At 27.4% G+C, this 19809-nt stretch overlaps 2 protein-coding genes across 12 annotated transcripts; both read left to right on the top strand.

Annotated features, from left to right (window-relative positions):
* The first annotated feature begins 2937 nt into the window (after positions 1-2937).
* On the top strand, positions 2938-6197 carry LOC135931232 (uncharacterized). 10 transcript variants are annotated; one of them, XR_010572976.1, is made up of 11 exons: positions 3031-3045; positions 3129-3150; positions 3205-3278; positions 3327-3375; positions 4696-4761; positions 4808-4847; positions 4889-4956; positions 5003-5042; positions 5085-5423; positions 5464-5555; positions 5596-6197. XR_010572976.1 is itself a non-coding variant. In XM_065468200.1 (11 exons), the coding sequence occupies exons 4-9, from the start codon at positions 3355-3357 to the stop codon at positions 5203-5205; spliced, it is 369 nt and encodes a 122-aa protein (XP_065324272.1). In that variant the 5' UTR covers positions 3031-3045; positions 3129-3150; positions 3205-3278; positions 3327-3354; the 3' UTR covers positions 5206-5423; positions 5464-5555; positions 5596-6197. The 10 variants fall into 10 exon arrangements, 3 of the variants coding, with proteins under 3 accessions (XP_065324272.1, XP_065324274.1, XP_065324273.1); XR_010572977.1 differs by having other exon boundaries at positions 3327-3388; positions 4677-4761; XM_065468200.1 differs by having other exon boundaries at positions 3327-3388.
* A 5644-nt stretch (positions 6198-11841) lies between these two features.
* LOC135922838 (heme-binding protein 2-like) lies at positions 11842-19801 on the top strand. 2 transcript variants are annotated; one of them, XM_065457326.1, is made up of 7 exons: positions 11842-11982; positions 12187-12329; positions 12978-13098; positions 13509-13717; positions 16151-16281; positions 18655-18821; positions 19437-19801. In XM_065457326.1, the coding sequence occupies exons 2-7, from the start codon at positions 12233-12235 to the stop codon at positions 19522-19524; spliced, it is 813 nt and encodes a 270-aa protein (XP_065313398.1). In that variant the 5' UTR covers positions 11842-11982; positions 12187-12232; the 3' UTR covers positions 19525-19801. The 2 variants fall into 2 exon arrangements, with proteins under 2 accessions (XP_065313398.1, XP_065313399.1); XM_065457327.1 differs by having other exon boundaries at positions 11964-11982; positions 12204-12329.
* The last annotated feature ends 8 nt before the right edge of the window (positions 19802-19809 follow it).

The raw sequence follows: 19809 nt of genomic DNA, 5'->3' as shown, positions 1-19809 counted from the left end.
TCTAATTGACGTCCTTTTTTGAATTTTAAAATATATCAAATATTTGACAAAATTGAATAATAATAATATATTTCAAAATGCCTTAATTTTATTAAAAGATATATTAAGTTCGACTCGACCCTGCCCAAAATTTTTTAAAAAATATTAGGTCGAACCGAACGATCTTATATTTAAAATATGCCCTACTATTGCAGATTTTTAAGTGATCTGCAAGGCCCGGCATGATCCCTTCCTTAGGGCCCGAATTTACAATGGTCTTAGGTGAGCCTAATTTTTGATAATAATTTTGGCTCGGGCTATGACAAAAATATTTTTTAAAATTTCAGGCCGGGCTTTTACAGGCAGGGATATCTTTTTAGAAAATTAATTCAGGTTCAAATGAAATATCTATATAATAATAGTGAAAACTACCCCTTCTATATTTATATTTATAGGATAAATAAAATTATAGTCCATTTTTGATAATACTATATATCATATAAAAAAAATTAAAATCATTTTGAATGGTCTTCAAAATCAAACAAGACATCGATGGAATTTGTAATTGTTTAAACATGTAATGATTATTATGAACCAGAATTGAAGATGTCAAATTAATTTATTAAATATATAGTTAATCAAAATCATTCTAAAATAACATAAATAAACTAAATGTAAAAATATAAAATCAAAAACCTATGCCATTATTTAGAGTCTTAATTGATCCTAATTGATCTTCAAACCAGACATCAGCGGAATCAAAGGTTATTGAGTTATAAGCAAAATAATGAAAGTGCTAAGATTTGCAGCTGTAGGAATGATTTGAGGATTAATTACCAAAATTTATACCATTATATAGCCCGTTAATTGATCCTAATTGATCTTCTATCCGGAAAGCAGCGGAATGAACCATTACTGAGTTATGAGCAAAATAAGAAAGTGTTGGCAATTTGCCAAAACCGAAAATATAAAAAATCACGATCTGAAACTTTGCAATTATTTAGGCTTTTATTTGTGAGTAAATAATTTCCAAACCGGATAACGATATCACTAACCGCAACCGAGTTATGACCTGTTTTTAAAGCGTGAAGTTGTAGGAATTTTTTTAATAAGTGAGGATCAATTACCAAAAACTATACCAAATTGTGGTGCGTTAATTGATCCTCCAGAATCTTTAAACAGCATATCAACGGAATAAACCGTTCGTGAGTTATAAGCAAAATAGAAAGGTTTTGGCATCTTGCCAAATTAAAAATTTGAGCAATCATTTTTTTAGTTGTAGCCAATATTTAGTACCTTAATTGATCCTCCGTATTCTTCAAACGGAGTGTCAAAAAAATTAAAGACTATTGAGTTATAAGCAAAATAATGAAAGTGTGAAGATTTGCAGCTGTAGGAACGATTTGTGGATAAATTACCGAAACTTATACCATTGTATAGCCCGTTAATTGATCCTAATTGATCTTCTCTCCGGAAAGCAGCGGAATGAACCGTTACTGAGTTATGAGCAAAATAAGAAAGTGTTGGCACTTTGCCAAAACCGAAAATATAAAAGGTCACGATCTGAAACTTGGCAATTATTTAGGCTTTTGTGCGTTAATAATTTCCAAACCGGATATCGATATCACTAACCGTAACTGAGTTATGACCTGTTTTTATAGCGTGAAGTTGTAAAAAAGTGAGGATCAATTACCAAAAATTATGCCAAAGTGTGGTGCGTTAATTGATCCTCCAGAATCTTTAAACCGCATATCAACGGAATGAACCGTTCGTGATTTATAAGCAAAACAAAAAAGTATTGGCACTTTGCCAAAACCGAAAATAAAAAAGATCATGTTTTGAAACTTGGCAATTATGTAGTATTCAATACGTTCATTAACAATCACCAAACCGGATATCGATATCACTAACCAATACCGAGTTATAACCGTTTTAAAAACGTTAAGTTGGCGGAAATATTTAAGCTGTAGGAACGATTTGGGGATCAATTACCGAAACTTATATCATTGTATATCCCGTTAATTGATCCTAATTGATCTTCTATCCGGAAAGCAGCGGAATAAACCGTTACTAAGTTATGAGCAAAATAAGAAAGTGTTGGCACTTTGCCAAAACCGAAGATATAAAAGATCACGATCTGAAACTTGGCAATTATTTAGGCTTTAATTTGTGCGTTAATAATTTCCAAACCGGATATCGATATCACTAACCGCAACTGAGTTATGACCTGTTTTTATAGCGTGAAGTTGTAGGCTCAATTTTTTAAATTATATAGCGTAAAGTCCAAATATTATATTATGAATAAAATCCGCCAAAAAAAATAACAGTAGATATGGAAATCTAGCCTGGGGCATATCTGCACCGTTAAACATTAATATAAAAAAGAAAAATATGTTGTATGATGCTATAAGATCAAAAAACAACAATCTTTATTATTACTTTGAAGAAATTCATAATAAAAATGAGAAATAGTTATAATTATGAAAATTCTCATTCTCTAGTCGACGACTCAAGTTTATAGAACTATTTGTCCTCTAGTCGATTTAAGTATATAGACTTGAGTTCACGACTCGAGTTCATAACTCAAGTCAGTTTGGGTCAATTTTTTGAACCCAAAATTTGGCTCAAGACTCTTTCGATTAACAACACTAATTATAAGGAACATGTAAATGTAGATTAAAATGATGGAAAATACAACACATTTTTAAAATAACCGAACCAATGTATGTAATTATTTTACATTTTATCCCTTTTCCTTTATTTTGAATTACATATTTTACCATATGTGCGTCGTTATTTATAATAGATCAAAATTTTTTTTAAAAAACTTTTTTTTTACCACAACTGCTTCATATAGTCCTCAAAACAAATATTCATCATCAATAATATAGTTTATTTATTTTTTTCTTAATTAATTAATATCTGTTTTATAAAACAAAAATATATAATATATTTTTTTTTCTCAAAAAAATTATTTTAATTAATATTAGTATAAAATATTAAATGATTACATCTCATATCTAAACATTCCTAAAATTTCATTGGTGTATATTGAAAATTAACGAGGTAAAATATAATGTTTTTATTTGAGAAAAAACGAATACAGAATTGATTTATTTTTTATTCTTATTATACATTACGAATTTTAGCGTTCTTATTTCGGGGATAGAGGTTATATTATTTACCGTATATTCCTTTAATTATGAATGTTGGGTAAAAATATAGAGGACAAATAGGCACTCGATGGGATACCCAAAATTATTTATTTTCCCATCTTATTAACTTTTTAAAATATTTCCGTAAGCCCTATCTTTTTATCCGATAAATTTTTCTTATTACCATAATAGAAACAAATTAACATGAGAAAAAAGAACAATGATGAAAAAAATAAATAAGGTCCGAAAAGAAAGTATTTTTTTCCTTATTTAAATTATAAATAACTTATATCGAAAAAAATATAATAAATAATAAATAATGAATTTTTTTTTCATTTTTCTACAATTCTCGTAACAATATTTGTTTTAATCTAAAAGATATATTGTCTTTTAAATTTTATATTATCTCTTATAATTTGTAACTAAGTATATTAAAATAATTAATTATTTGAACCGTGATAAAAAAAGAAGATCCTGTGTTTTAACTAAGTCATTTTTCTTCAACTTTTTGATAGATATATGTCTTCACCTTATTTATTGTTTGTCTACTTCCTTTCAAAATGCTCATCTTTAAAATGGCGATATCTTATTTTTAATTACAAATGGGCTTCATGAATAAATGTTATTTTTTATGATTGCGTGTATTGTATATTGTTATTACGGAACCATTCAACAAAAAATTAGATATCGGGTCCTAGTTCAAATAATAATTTTTAAAAAAATTCGGGGTTTCAGTTCAGAGCACATACATTAAATTATAATTTATAATAAAATTTTACATGCAACATGGAGGCAAAAAACTGAAAATTTTGAAAAATGCGAAGAAAATCAAAAATATTTTCCACGAAAACATCTTTTTTTATTTTAAACTTTTAATTTTTTTGATACCTTGAACTCTCAAATTTTAAAAAGATTTTGGATTCAGAAAAACACGATGGTTAGGACTTGGTTCACATCCCAGGTTATAGCCTCGGATTTTAAATTATTTTGCTGTTCTAAATTCAAATAATTTTCCCACTAAATTAACATTATATATTTAAATTCCAGGTAATTAGTTATGTTTAAAATTGATGACCTTGGCCATTCATAAATTTTGAATTGAATATCAATCCATCAGAGTTAAAAAAAATTTTATAAGCTGGGCAACTTGTGCAAAATATTTTACGGACCGAGTCAAATTGATTAGGCATGGAAATATCAGATCCAATCCGATATTTAATCTTGGCATAGCCCTACAGCTTTTATAGTGATAATTTTTGGGCTAAAAATCTTATAATTTTCAAATTTATAGAAATTAAAAAAATATATATAATATTGTTAAACGATTCTATTTGTGCCAATTTTTTAAAACGGCTAACTCAATATGTTCCGAAAAAAGCTTAGCAAGCCTGAAAATTTGTTCATACATGGTACAAAGGTTTGGACATTTATTAGACAAATCTCGAGGCGCAGTCAATTTATTTTGGCTAAAATATTAGTTAATCTTTTTTATTTTAAAATCGGCTCAAATCAAGCCCATTAACATAAATAATTTTTTGGAAGCAATTAAATTTTTTTATAGCCGATCCCATTTACACCTTGCAGATTCGCCCTCAGATAGGGTCAAGGCCTTTGCTGACAACTGAGGGTAGATAAATTATTCATAATAAATCATTTTATTTTAAATTTTCAAGCTTCAACAATACCAAATCTAACTTCCTATTCCATTAAAATGTAATTAAATAATTTTTTGGAAGCAATTAAATTTTTTATAGCCGATCCCATTTACACCTTGCAGATACGCCCTCAGATAGGGTCAAGGCCTGTTTGCTGACAACTGAGGGTAAATAAATTATTCATAATAAATCATTTTATTTTAAATTATCAAGCTGCAACAATACCAAATCTAACTTCCTATTCCATTAAAATGTAATTAAATATTTTATTGGAAGCAATTAAATTTTTTTATAGCCGATCCCATTTACACCTAGCACATTTGCCCTCAGAACATATTAAAAAATTGATAAAACAAAAAAGAAAAAAACAAATGAAAAAACACAAAAAGAAAAAAAATGATAAAAAAATAAAATAAACAAATGAAAAAAGAAAAAATGATAGAAATAAATAATAAATCAAAAAAAGAAAAATATGAAAAAAAGGAGAAAAAAAAATATAGAAATAAACAAAAAAAGAAAAAAATGAAAAAGAAAATACAAAAAAATACATTATGATAAATGGAAAACAAAACTGAAAATGAAAACGTAAGCTTCCTGGATGATTTTAAACACGGAATGAGAATTTAAGAATAAAGTATTATATAGTTAAAATAATATATAATCTTTATAGATAGCTTTCTAATATTACACAATATCTGTAAATCGAATTGAATAACCAGGGATATTACACAATATCTGTACATCGAATTGAATAACTGAGAACCAAGTATTACATAGTTAAAATAATTTATAATCTTTATATATAGTTTTCTCAGGGATATTAGATAACGTTATGATCTTTTCCCTGATCTCGGGCCTGCCCGTACCTACAACAACAACCTGGCGATTGGATGAAGTTTGAATCAATTCCACAGATTTCCTATGAAATACCCAAGTGTACTTAAACCGAAAGGACCCAACAGCAATTACTAATTAATACGCTACATCCCCGCGCTTATAATAAATATATATATAGCGAATATAATAAATTACCTATGTTTTTTCTTTTTCTGAATAATATATTATTATTCGCCCATATTATTTTTCAACATTCCTTCACTATTATATTACTAGTAGATAGCCCGTCAAAAATGACGGTGAATAAGAATTTTCTTTGTTTTTCAACGACAAATGTTACCTTTTATTTAAATATCTAATTTTTATTCTCTTTACCACCCCCCTTCAAACTAATTCCAACCTATTAAGACTAAGAGTGATATTTTGTGAATCAAAATATATTTAAATTAGCTTATTCTTGAGACCCATAGGAAAATTCTTTGTTAAAATATTACTGATTACCTATGACATTATTTATGATAAAATATGTTTATAAAGTATATATTTAGTTATTTTAATTTATGTGCACAATAAAAAAAAATTTCAAAATAATAAAATTTTATTTATTTATATTTATAATTTATATTCTAAAAAATAGATAAAACATTTACATTTCTACTTTTAAATATAATGTAATTAAAATAAATATTAATATGATAATAGATGGCTAAATAATTTATAGATTAAAATTATAATTTAACATAAATTAAATTATCAAAATTTGTCAATTAAGTAGGACAAACTTCCAATAATTAAAAAAGAAATAGAGTATTACATAATTTAATAATAAAAATATATTAGACTATGATCAGTAACTAATTTATATGTTATGACTTTTATTGGACGAATATTTTTTAAAAAAATACTATGGGCTAAATTTGATTGATGTTTTTTGAGGATTATATATATAGATATGAGATTAAAATAAAGGGACAAATTCAAAAGCCATAAAGGCCGATATATTTGGCCAAATTTTATATTACTACAACAAAGTTAAATAAATAATTTGAATCCAGGATGATATTTGGGAATATATACATGGGATATTTGCGAATAAAGTATTAAAAATATTATATATTCATTGTAGAAAGTTTTTAGGGTAATTTTTGAGAATGATATTAAGTATACATTGAAACGACCAAGTATTAAAAAGTTATAAACATAATTTTTCTAGATAGCTACTGTAATTCAAAATTAATAGTACATCTTCGAATATATTTGTTTAAAAAATGTTGGGATCTATCAATTAGGAAGTAATAGTCTTTTATAACAGAAACATAATAGCCTTTAAAGTAACATTATTGGCCTAGCAAATCGTAATAATTTAATAGGGCAGTGCTTCCATAATTTCTCAGGTCAAAATTTGACCTTGAATTATTTACATAGCTTTTAAAAAAATTTATAATGGAGCTAACCAAATCAAATACGAAATTTAACTAATAAATAACTATATAATGGCAAAAATAGGATGTTTTCTTCTGCTCTAGATTTTGTTTTGGTGTACCACCATTTATTTGTTATTAACTTTCATTTTAATTTGGGCTATTAAACTTATTAAAGTGCTCACTAGTAATGGAGCTCTAAGAAATAAGTTTCATCGTTAAAGAATACAAAATTTGTCACGTCCCTGAAACACTTATTGTTAATAACTCACTTTTCTTTATTTTTTTTGACATTCCTTTTAAAGAATGCGGAGGATCAATTGAGGCACTAAATATTGGCTCTAAATAAAATTCGAATTTTAGATTTTGGTAAAATGCCAAAACTTTTCTATTTTGCATATAACTCACCAACGGTTCATTCCGCTGGTATGGGGTTTATAGATTCTGGAGGATCAATTAACGTACTACACTTTGGCATAATTATCGGTAATTAATCCTCACTTTCTAAATTAATTCTTCTAACTTAACGTTTTTAAAACGGTTATAACTCGGTAGTGGTTAGTGATATCGATATCCGGTTTGGTGATTGTTAATGTACGTATTGAATACTACATAATTGCCAAGTTTCAAAACATGATCTTTTTTATTTTCGGTTTTGGCAAAGTGCCAATACTTTTTTGTTTTGCTTATAAATCACGAACGGTTCATTCCGTTGATATGCGGTTTAAAGATTCTGGAGGATCAATTAACGCACCACACTTTGGCATAATTTTTGGTAATTGTTCCTCACTTTTTAAAAAAATTCCTACAACTTAACGCTATAAAAACAGGTCATAACTCAGTTGCGGTTAGTGATATCGATATCCGGTTTGAAAATTATTAACGCACAAATTAAAGCCTAAATAATTGCCAAGTTTCAGATCGTGATCTTTTATATTTTCGGTTTTGGCAAAGTGCCAACACTTTCTTATTTTGCTCATAACTCAGTAACGGTTCATTCCGCTGCTTTCCGGATAGAAGATCAATTAGGATCAATTAACGGGCTATACAATGATATAAGTTTCGGTAATTGATCCCCAAATCGTTCCTACAGCTTAAATATTTCCGCCAACTTAACGTTTTTAAAACGGTTATAACTCGGTATTGGTTAGTGATATCGATATCCGGTTTGGTGATTGTTAATGTACGTATTGAATACTACATAATTGCCAAGTTTCAAAACATGATCTTTTTTATTTTGGTAAAGTGCCAATACTTTTTTGTTTTGCTTATAAATCACGAACAATTCATTCCGTTGATATGCGGTTTAAAGATTCTGGAGGATCAATTAACACACCACACTTTGGCATAATTTTTGGTAATTGATCCTTTATTTTTAAAAAAAATCCTACAACTTCACGCTTTAAAAACAGGTCATAACTCAGTTGCGGTTAGTGATATCGATATCCGGTTTAAAAATTATTAACGCACAAATTAAAAACTAAATAATTGCCAAGTTTCAGATCTTGATCTTTTATATTTTCGGTTTTGGCAAAGTGCCAACACTTTTTTGTTTAGCTTATAAATCACGAACGGTTCATTCCGTTGATATGCGGTTTAAAGATTCTGGAGGATCAATTAACGCACCACACTTTGGCATAATTTTTGGTAATTGATCCTCACTTTTTAAAAAAATTCCTACATCTTCACTATATAAAAACAGGTCATAACTCAGTTGCGGTTATATCGATATCCGGTTTGGAAATTATTAACGCACAAATTAAAGCCTAAATAATTGCCAAGTTTCAGATCGTGATCTTTTATATTTTCGGTTTTGGTAAAGTGCCAACACTTTCTTATTTTGCTCAAAACTCAGTAACGGTTCATTCCGCTGCTTTCCGGATAGAAGATCAATTAGGATCAATTAACGGGCTATACAATGATATAAGTTTGGGTAATTGATCCCCAAATCTTTCCTACAGCTTAGATATTTCCGCCAACTTAACGTTTTTAAAACGGTTATAACTCGGTAGTGGTTGGTGATATCGATATCCGGTTTGGTGATTGTTAATGTACGTATTGAATACTACATAACTGCCAAGTTTCAAAACATGATCTTTTTTATTTTCGGTTTTGGCAAAGTGCCAATACTTTTTTGTTTTGCTTATAACTCACGAACGGTTCGTTCCGTTGATATGCGGTTTAAAGATTCTGGAGGATCAATTAACGCACCACACTTTGGCATAATTTTCGGTAATTGATCCTCACTTTTTTACAACTTCACGCTATAGAAACAGGTCATAACTCAGTTGCGGTTAGTGATATCGATATCCGGTTTGGAAATTATTAACGCACAAATTAAAGCCTAAATAATTGCCAAGTTTCAGATCGTGATCTTTTATATTTCCGGTTTTGGCAAAGTGCCAACACTTTCTTATTTTGCTCATAACTCAGTAACGGTTCATTCCGCTGCTTTCCGGATAGAAGATCAATTAGGATCAATTAACGGGCTATACAATGGTATAAGTTTCGGTAATTGATCCTCAAATCGTTCCTACAGCTGCAAATCTTCACATTTTCATTATTTTGCTTATAATTCAATAGCCTTTAATTTTTTTGACATTCCGTTTGAAGAATACGGAGGATCAATTGGTACTAAATATTGGCTATAACTAAAAAAATGATTGCTCAAATTTTTAATTTTGGCAAGATGCCAAAACTTCTATTTTGCTTATAACTCACGAACCGTTTATTCCGTTGATATGCGGTTTAAAGATTCTGGAGGATCAATTAACGCGCCACAATTTGGTATAGTTTTTGGTAATTGATCCTCACTTTTTAAAAAAATTCCTACAACTTCACGCTTTAAAAACAGGTCATAACTCGGTTGCGGTTAGTGATATCGTTATCCGGTTTGGAAATTATTAACGCACAAGCCTAAATAATTGCCAAGTTTCAGATCGTGATTTTTATATTTTCGGTTTTGGCAAAGTGCCAACACTTTCTTATTTTGCTCATAACTCAGTAACGGTTCATTCCGCTGCTTTCCGGATAGAAGATCAATTAGGATCAATTAACGGGCTATATAATGGTATAAATTTCGGTAATTGATCCTCAAATCATTCCTACAGCTGCAAATCTTCGCACTTTCATTATTTTGCTTATAACTCAATAACCTTTGACTCCGCTGATGTCTGGTTTGAAGATCAATTAGGATCAATTAAGACTCTAAATAATGGCATATGTTTTGTTAATTGATCCTTACATCGTTCCTACAACTTCACGGACCTTCAAATTAACTTTTTCTTTAAAATTATAATAAACTTTTCTTTTTCGTAATTATGTCATTTATCGAAATTAGCCTATATTCTGTAGTGTTAACCCTAGAAAGGTAACACCTAAAAATTACACAAGAGGTAACGTGTATTGACATGACACCCTCAAGTTATTACAAACTTGCAAAAAGTTTGCAGTATTCTCACATCTAGTGTTGTTAAACGACTCGTTTTGAGCCGATTTTTTAAAACGGCTAACTCAATATTTTAGTCAGAAAGATATTGCCTAAGCCTCGAGATTTCGATAATATATGTCTAGACCTTTGTTCCTTCTATGATCAAAATCTTCAGGTTTGCGTAATATTTTTCTGGATGTAATATTGAGTTAGCCGTTTTTATAAATCGGCTCAAAACGAGCCGTTTATCAACACTACTCACATCAAAAATATAATTTTAATTATTATAATAAAAATTTTATAATTTTGTAAAAATCATTATTTTTAAAAATAGAAATATCAGTGATTTTTTTTTATTAAAATAAGAGTGAAACTTAAAAATTTTTTTTGTATTATTAGTAATCATAAATAATTAGTTTATAGAATTCAAAATGGGAAGAAAATTAGGTAAATATTAAACTGGTGAAAGTCAAATAGAAATATGGTGCACAATATTTTGTTTATAATATATTAGAACCATGTTTAATATAAGTTTAATATATATTAACAGACTATCACACCCCAATCCACTTTAGCTTTAAAAAAAATATTTCCCTGATTCTACCCAGATATATTCAGTAAGTGATATAATATACTTACTAGGCCACAGAATCATTTCAAAACTGACGATTTTTTAAATTATTATAACCATATGTGGCAGGTGTGACCCAAAAAAGGATTAAATAAAGATTTGTCACAATGACTTAGGCATTAACATACATAGACATTTTTTCAAGATTATAATAGCTCATATAATGATAACAGCCATCAAATCCGGCATACATATAGGAATTTTTTTATTTATTCGTTTTATTGTAGCTAATAACACGAAAATTTGGTATTTCTATTTTCGTATAGGCTTTAATAAGTAAATTTATTGAAGTATGTCAAATACAAATTTTACTTGGTAAAGTAATCAAAATAGTAAAATCATATAATCATTTAACAAAAATATTCCTATTTATTAAAAAAAATGATTTTAGATGAGTAATTTTAAAAATTAATGATGATTGTGATTTTTATCACCAATCACTATTCCCCACCCCCCTCCAATTCTTCAATTCATTGATTTTATTGCGTTCTTCAAGTAATCGGGATGAGATAGATAAAAGATCAAAATTTAACCTTGAATTATATTCTAAATATATTTTCATATTCAGAGATAGATAAAAGATCAAAATTTAGCCTTGAATTCTGTTCTAAATATATTTTCATATACAAAGCATCTGTTAATCTTTCATACAATCTAAATGATTAAATCTAACTATTTAAAAATAATCTACCAAAAAATTCTTTATGGATTTGAAACATATGGAAATTGAGAGGAAAGAATGAATTATTATTTTTAAAAAAATTTTCCATGATCATTTATTTATTTACTTTTTTTTAAAAAATAATTCTTATTAAAATAATTTTAAAAATATCCTTTTAAAAATATTATTTTCAAGAAGTCCATTAATTTTGAGGTAAATTATTATAAATAAAATGTAAAACCACCACTCGATTTCTTTTTAGAAATTTGTTAGATAGAGTCTGTAGGACTAATTTATATATTAGATTATTTTTGCTTGACTTAAAAAGGAGTGGGGGGGGGGGGTAGTAATAAAATAAATTAAAAAGGGAAAAAGAAAAGGAAGATTTTTTATATTAAAAAATTTAATTATTTTTAGATTTATTCAATTTTCAGATCATTAAAAAGTCGAGAAAAAACAAAAAATGTTAAAGAATATATTTTTTATTTTGGCCTTAATGATTGGGAGTTATTTGTGTAACCCTAAACCGGGAGAAGAGCCTGCTAAAGGGGAAAAGAAAGGTATATTATATTTTATACTTGATTGCCTAAAATTACCTTATTTTATCCACGTTTTTTTTATTTAGGATTATATTTCGAATCTAGAGATTAAAAACCCATTTAAGATTCAGTTGCCTTCAAAAATGTTGAAATTATAAATTAATATATCGTATTTGATTAAATTATCGATTCAAAATAATTTTTTTAACATTTTTTTTATAAATTCAATTGTATAATAGTTCCTAAATTATGGTATGCTATATATTTTTTAAAATTCCTCTCCTGTGAAATTATCTAAAATGACTGCAGAAAAGAAGACTGTCAACAGGATTTAGAAAAAATATTTTTCAACAATAAGCCAAACTTAAATAAAAATTGATCGTTTTGAGTGGTTTTACAAAATAATTTTAAAGTTAATAATAATTATAACTCTGAGTTATCTAGATGATCAAATGTGAATTCCTCTTGAATGGTCGTTATTAATTTGCTTAGATAAATATTGTTTTATAATTCCCAACCAATAAGAGAATTAAAGGTGCCAAAAAAATTACCAAAATAGTAATTATCGGCGATTAAAAATTTTGGTCCAATTTGGGTTAACAAATCGTTTATAAGATAAAAAACATAATATCGATTAAACTTATTTTATATCGTATCATTATATTTTAGCCGGTAAGGAAAATGATTATGCGGCTGAAATGGAAGCAATGAAACAACCAATCTTTAGCCACATGATGAAGCTTCTCACAACTATGTATGATACCAAAACTGAATACAAGATGGAAGGAGGGTTAATAAAATTTATTTATACTCTTTCATTTTCATCTTTGATAAGCTGTAAAAACTAAAGGGACGACTCCAGCACTTTTAAAATTTTACCTGTTAATAAATGCCCGGCATTTAATTATTGGCATTTAATTTAGATATATTGCCTATACTTAAAAAATGCTGTGCTTATAGTTATTTTAATAAATAATTAATTAAAAAATGATATGCATCACAATTCCGTTAACTAATCTCGAATAAAGATTGCATCACAATTTCGTTCACAAATCTCGAATAAAGATAAGAAAGTTTCAATCAACCAAATATACTAAAAGGAAAAATCCAATTCTCACTCAATTTGGTTGAAACAGTTACGAATGTCCTACCAATTGTTAATTTTTTTTAAATTCAAAAAAAAAATATCAAATTCATTAGTAAACCAGACTTCTGTGGAGATCACGAGTGCCCAAAATATGAAGTTCTTTGCAAAAATGAATTCTACGAGGTCAGGAAATACCCGCCAGCTAAATGGGTAGAGACGGACATATGTAAGAAGGACCATAAGGAAATTGAAATGGGAGGAAATCCTATAGAAAAAGCCTTTCACAGGTTGTATGGCTACATTTCAGGAAAAAACGATAAAAGTAAAATATGAAAAATTCGTTTTTTTGTTTTTATTAATCATTACTACATTTATCATAAGTCTTGATTCAATGCTTGCATTTTAAATTTCGGGACAAATAAAAAAATATAAAAATTAGGTACTTGTAACTAGAGACCATTAAATTTAATTTTTGTCCAGAGCCCGCCCGCGGCACGGTGACAATTATGATCAAAGTTTGGCCCTTGGCGGCCCGGGGTCGAATTTAGAAAATAATTTATAGGGAAGAAATCTCAAACTTATTTTAATTTAATATTATTTAAAACGAAAATGAATAGTAAATATTTCCCAATTAATGATTTTTTTAAAAAAACTTTTCTTATTTTTTTATTAATTGTTATATTTAATCAAGTAACAAAAAAAGTATGTTTAGGAAGGAAATATAACACTAATATTTTTCGGACTACGGGCCCGGACTAACTTAAATGTTGAAGCTACCTATGGCCTGGCTGATGGATCAGTCCTTCAAAATATTCATAAAAATATTCTTACAAAAATATTTAGCGGATGAAATAAAATTAGGATTAACTTATAGGATTTTGATATTCTAAATTCTACAATATATAAATCTAAATTTACACAATTGTTTTAATACTGTCAAATTATTAATATGAATAATAATTTTATTAATTATCGTTTCAGAACAGTTTTTAAAATTTATTCAACCACTTTCCAAATATCAAACTTTTTCCAAGTCCCTGAAGAAAATAAATATTTAAAATTATATGATCAAAAATAGGGTTCATAATTCAAGTTAGCTTAAAAGAGTTTTTAATATATGAAATATCTAGAATCTTGACCTGCCAGATCTCCCCCATGTGCGAGAGTATTGAACAATTTTTCTTGATCTCAAATATTAGTAAAATCTATCACAGAGAGGATTTTTATCTCATATTAAAATTCTAGCACTACATTATTAAATTATGATTAATATAAATTAATATTTTTAAATTATTAATATTTTTAAATATTGTTTATATATAATAATTTAATGTAAAAAAAAATATAAATGAACAGGCAATTGTTTTTCAAAATAGGTAGTAGATGTTAGCATCGAGCTTGGGGGTTTATCGTTATTATGAAAAAATTCCTCCTTAGTTCATTTATTTTGAATTATTCTGGATCATAAAAAATAGTACAAAAAAAGTATGATATAAATATAATAATTTTTGTATATCGCTGTGAATTCGCACTAATTGTGAATAACAATATCCTCTAATAAGATAACAATATCTTGCGGTATTTTTAAAGGTCATAACATTTATATATTAGTAAATAGAATTATTAAACAAATTTTGATTGCTAATACTCTAAATTTGTTTTAGTAAAAATATCTGCTTCATTTAAAAAGCAATAAATTGGATAACATTTAAACAATTGAAAATGACAATTTTTAGCTGTTAAGATTAACATAGTTGGGCTGTAACCTAATTTTGCTAATCTGCATTAAAAAAGATTCTTTAATTGCAATTGTATATTAACAGCATGTAGATTTTCTAAATGTAAAACAATGCCTAAATATGCTTCCGCAAATTCATTTTCGAAAAATTCTTTCAAAATATTTGGACAGCTTTTATAACCATTTAAAAAATATCTTTTTAGAGGTTATGATATTTTAAAATTCTATCAGTGACGGGTATTGGTGATAATCATCTGATAAAAACATGTCGGAGTAACTCGCATCATTTATACATGGTACCTGTGCTAATGATTGTTTCTACAATAATTCGAAAATATTGAAGAGTTTTTTAAATAACTGGTTAATAATGATAATGAATTGTTCTTGCTCATAGTGAGTGAACTATAGTAAATAATAATAATATTATAGAAATAAGTCCCACAAAGGAAATTGAAAAACTAGACATGTTTTTTGAAAATTTTTTAAAATTTATTTAAAAAATATATAAATAATCAAATATCGTTTCTCAAAATTATTATTTATGAAATTAAAAACGTTAAAAAATTTAAGCAGGAGATTTCCAATTGCGGGAGGGAGATGTCTACATGTAAACTAAAATAATTTCGGGAGCCTCCCGCTGATGGGGAAGACCTGGCAACTTTGGATATCTGAAAAAGATATTGATGATTATGATCTTGATTAAATTTTATTAATGTTGATGATTATGATCTTGATTACCTTTTATTAATGGTATTGATCCGTCATAAAATGTAGGAGATAATACAGAGAAAAAATTTACCATCTAGGTCTTATAGTTTAAAAAAAATTATATTTCGCCAAATGATGTAAATATTTTGTCCTCTATACATTGAATAATAAAAATTAAATTTTTCATCTAAGGAGTATTAATGAATTTCAAAATTGCAATTTAAAAGGTTTAAATTATAAATTAAAACTTGGGTTAGTTTTTCCAATAGGAATAATATTACTTATAAAAACAACATTTAATTAATTTAGAAGAGAAAATCGAAATGACAGTCCCAGTGTTGGTTCACGTCAAAAATATGAAGGAGGTGGATCATGATAAAAAAGAGATGGAGATGAAGTTTTACCTCGCCAAGGATGCTCCGAAGCCTGAAAATCCTGACGTTTATTTTTACATTTAAATCATTATATGTGTAAATTGACTTACTGCCTTACCTAGGTCACTTGATTGGCATTCTAAATGTTTGAGAGAAATACTTATTTAAAAGATATATTTATTTAAAATACGGTAAAGATTAAATATAAAATATTTTATTCACTAAAATATATAAGATAATTCAAAAATTAATTTGGAAAATAGTTTATAGCTTTCTTCTAGTTTTTATTATGATTTACGTCCTAAATCGTTATGCAATATCTAAATGTAGAAAATAATTTTAAAGCAACATGCCGAGGTAAACATTTGTAAAAAATATGGAGGTATATCTCAACTATTATTAGTACTTTTTTTATTTCGCATTCCGCCAGGGAGTGAAAATGAGATTTAAGCGTAATTTCTATGGAAAATAATCAAATATTTTCCTTTGTTTTTGAAAGATTCACCTTAATAGTAGGGCGATATTTTCTTAACGGTTTATATGATGATCCATAAAGTTTGAAGTGTGTTTACAACAGCTATCATATTTTTTTTTGTTTTACTTTGGGGTAACATTTATCTTATATCATTCTTGCTTTTTATAGTTGATATGGGACAGGGTGGGATTCACTGAAGCTGGTATTTTTAAACATTCATTCTTCTATCAGATAACAATTTTTAGTCGACGTCGAATGACATGGATGAATTTTTTTTTCATAGTACCTTTATATTATTATCTAACTTTAACATAAAACACTTGCAACTTAGTATTAGTATATTGCTTTACTATAAAAAATCTTCTACTGTAATCGGTTTCAAATTCACCACGACCAATCTTTGTAATTTTGGTAAAATAAAAAAAGGTCCCAGAACTATGAACCGTGTTCAAAGGTCATTTTTCATGAATTTGAACCTAAACATGAACCAGTTTTTTAACTATGGGGTCGACTGGTTCGTTACTATTTTTTAAATTTGAGATATTGAACATAGTTTGAATATACAAGATGTTGACTGACATTAAAAAAATTTGATTGATGTTCCTATACCCAAACAGAACAGAGTTTACGATTTTGATCTGATGCCCGAACTAAATCTTGCTTAAATATTTAGCGAGACTGAAGTCCTGATTTTATATAATTAATAAAATATAATATTATTTATAGCTTAATCGTTATAGAATTTAATTTTAATATAAAATAATATTTCACTTAATTTAAACTTTAAAACACTAAAAAAATAATGAATTCGTGGGGTACATTATGGTCCTTCATAGATGTTGTTAAACGCAAAGATCTATACATATGTTATCGAAATCTAAGGCTTAGGCTATATTTTTCTGGCTAAAATATTGAGTTAGCCGTTTTTAAATATCGGCTCCAAACGAGCCGTTTAACAACACTAGTTGTGGGGTAGTCAAAATTTTAAGATTTTACTTAAAATAAAAAAATTAAAAATATTGTGATATCCTGCAGAGGTACTAATTGCACGACCGGTCTGAGTTTATAGAGAAAATATTTTTTAGGCCTGGCCTGAAGAAACCGAACCTGCCAAGGTTATTTAAATAAATATTTAACACAGCCTGTACACCTTTGATCCGGACCTGTAGGTCTGTGATTATACTAATATGAAACTTCTTGACCTTTTTAAAACACCTTGTTTCACTTGGAAAAATGATAAGATTTTTTAAGAAAGGATACTAGCTATAAATCATATTTTTATAACTGTTTATGAATATCTTAGTAAATCAAATTTATTAAACAGAACTGAAATAATTTCTATATTTTTATAGTGTTAAAAAGTCACTATTCTTTGTGAGTAAAAAAGCTATAAATTAAAATATATATTTATAAACTAACAACATATTATAATCAAATTAAACAGGATGGAAATAATTTAGATATTTCTTTTAAAATTTAAATTAAAAATAATTTGAGGAGCTCAACTAAATAATATAATTTAAGAGTTAATTAAAACTTTATATATAAAATAACAGATATAAAATATTATTATTTGAAAAGAATTTATTATTATAAAAAAATTATTGATTTGATCATTCCACCCCGAAGTGATGACTTCCTCAAGTCCAGGGGCCTCTATAAAGCTAATTATTATATTACCCTCTCCCAAATCAAAATCAAATTAGCAAAAAAGAGAAATTCAAGATTAAACAAAAAAGAGAAATCAAATTAGCAAAAATAAGAAATCTAAATTAATATTACCCTCCCAATTTCAATTACGATCTTGCGTTATATCCCCCTCCCTCCCCCGAGTAGAATTCCCTGTTTAAGCCATCAAATAGGAACTAATGGTTACTTTGTATACATAGTAGACAATAACTGCCAGTTAGAATGGGTTAAGAATTAAATAACTTGTACTATTTGGTGATTTTATTATATTTCAGGTCAAGATAGTAGAATCAAAGGAGGTTGTGTTTTATGTCAAAATGTTTGGTGGATGGGTCCTGGATTCCCTTTGGAAACCGAAAACTCATAAGTTCCACAAAATTTTGACCTCTTTCAATCAAAAGGTTGACGAGGAATTTGGTGTTTTGGGGGCTACATACGACAAGTTAGCTTGAAAAATTCATTATATTTTATCTAAAATGGAATATCTCCTAAATAATATATATTAGGAGTTATAATATAATGCATGAAAATGAAAGGTCGGTTCGCCTGTCACATTTAAATTAATATCGATTATGTATAGGGTACTAGTTAAAAGACCTACAAGTTAAGATTGGCGGTTATCTCCTCAAAACTTTAGTGTTGTTTAATTTTTTTTTATAGAGTAATAAGCTCATTTCTAGAAAAAAAGATATAAGCACTATATTTTTTCACTCCTGTGTTTTTCTGAATAAGAAACCCTTCCTAAAGGTGTCGAACGAACCTCTTACAATTTTCTTTAGCGCTTCAATTATGGTTTGAAAATGTATTTCGGTTTCGGGGTTCTGTTCGACACCTTGCTCTTCATTATCACTTTCTAAGCAATATGTACCTTGAAAATAATTATTGCTAATTTAAGCAAGTTTTCTCATAAATCCAATCGATTACCAAAACGAAGGACTTTTTGTCATATATTTTTGAGTTAAATTTAGTTTGAAAATTTTATGTTTTTATTCAAATTGGGCAATTTTTAATATATTTAATTTATACCATTATCTTTTTTTTATTATTTATTTCATAGGCCTTCAAAATTTTTGAATCGCCACAACGAAATATTGATGAAAGCAGCTGACCAAAAGGAAAACGCAAAATATTGCAAAATGGAATAAATTTTTTATTGTTATCTTTTTTTTAAAAAAATGTTACTATTAAACCAAACAATTCATTTTGATTTAAATCTCATATATATTTACTAGTTTACCAATTATTCAAGGTACTCCGATATAAAACATTTTAAAAATTGTTTCTTAAGTTCCACAAAATTATTATTTAATATATTATTAATTTAAAAATAGTTATTTATAAATTTTACATTAGAAAAATAAAATTAAAAATAGTTATTTATAAATTTTAGCATTAGAAAAATAAAAGGTGAATTGCAAATTACGAATATT

Source organism: Gordionus sp. m RMFG-2023, chromosome 1 (genome assembly GCF_954871325.1).
Source record: "Gordionus sp. m RMFG-2023 chromosome 1, tfGorSpeb1-WG-v2, whole genome shotgun sequence".
Classification (NCBI taxonomy): domain Eukaryota; kingdom Metazoa; phylum Nematomorpha; class Gordioida; order Chordodea; family Parachordodidae; genus Gordionus; species Gordionus sp. m RMFG-2023.
The sequence above is the reverse complement of the archived record's forward strand: the minus strand, read 5'-3'. Positions and strand labels throughout refer to the sequence as shown.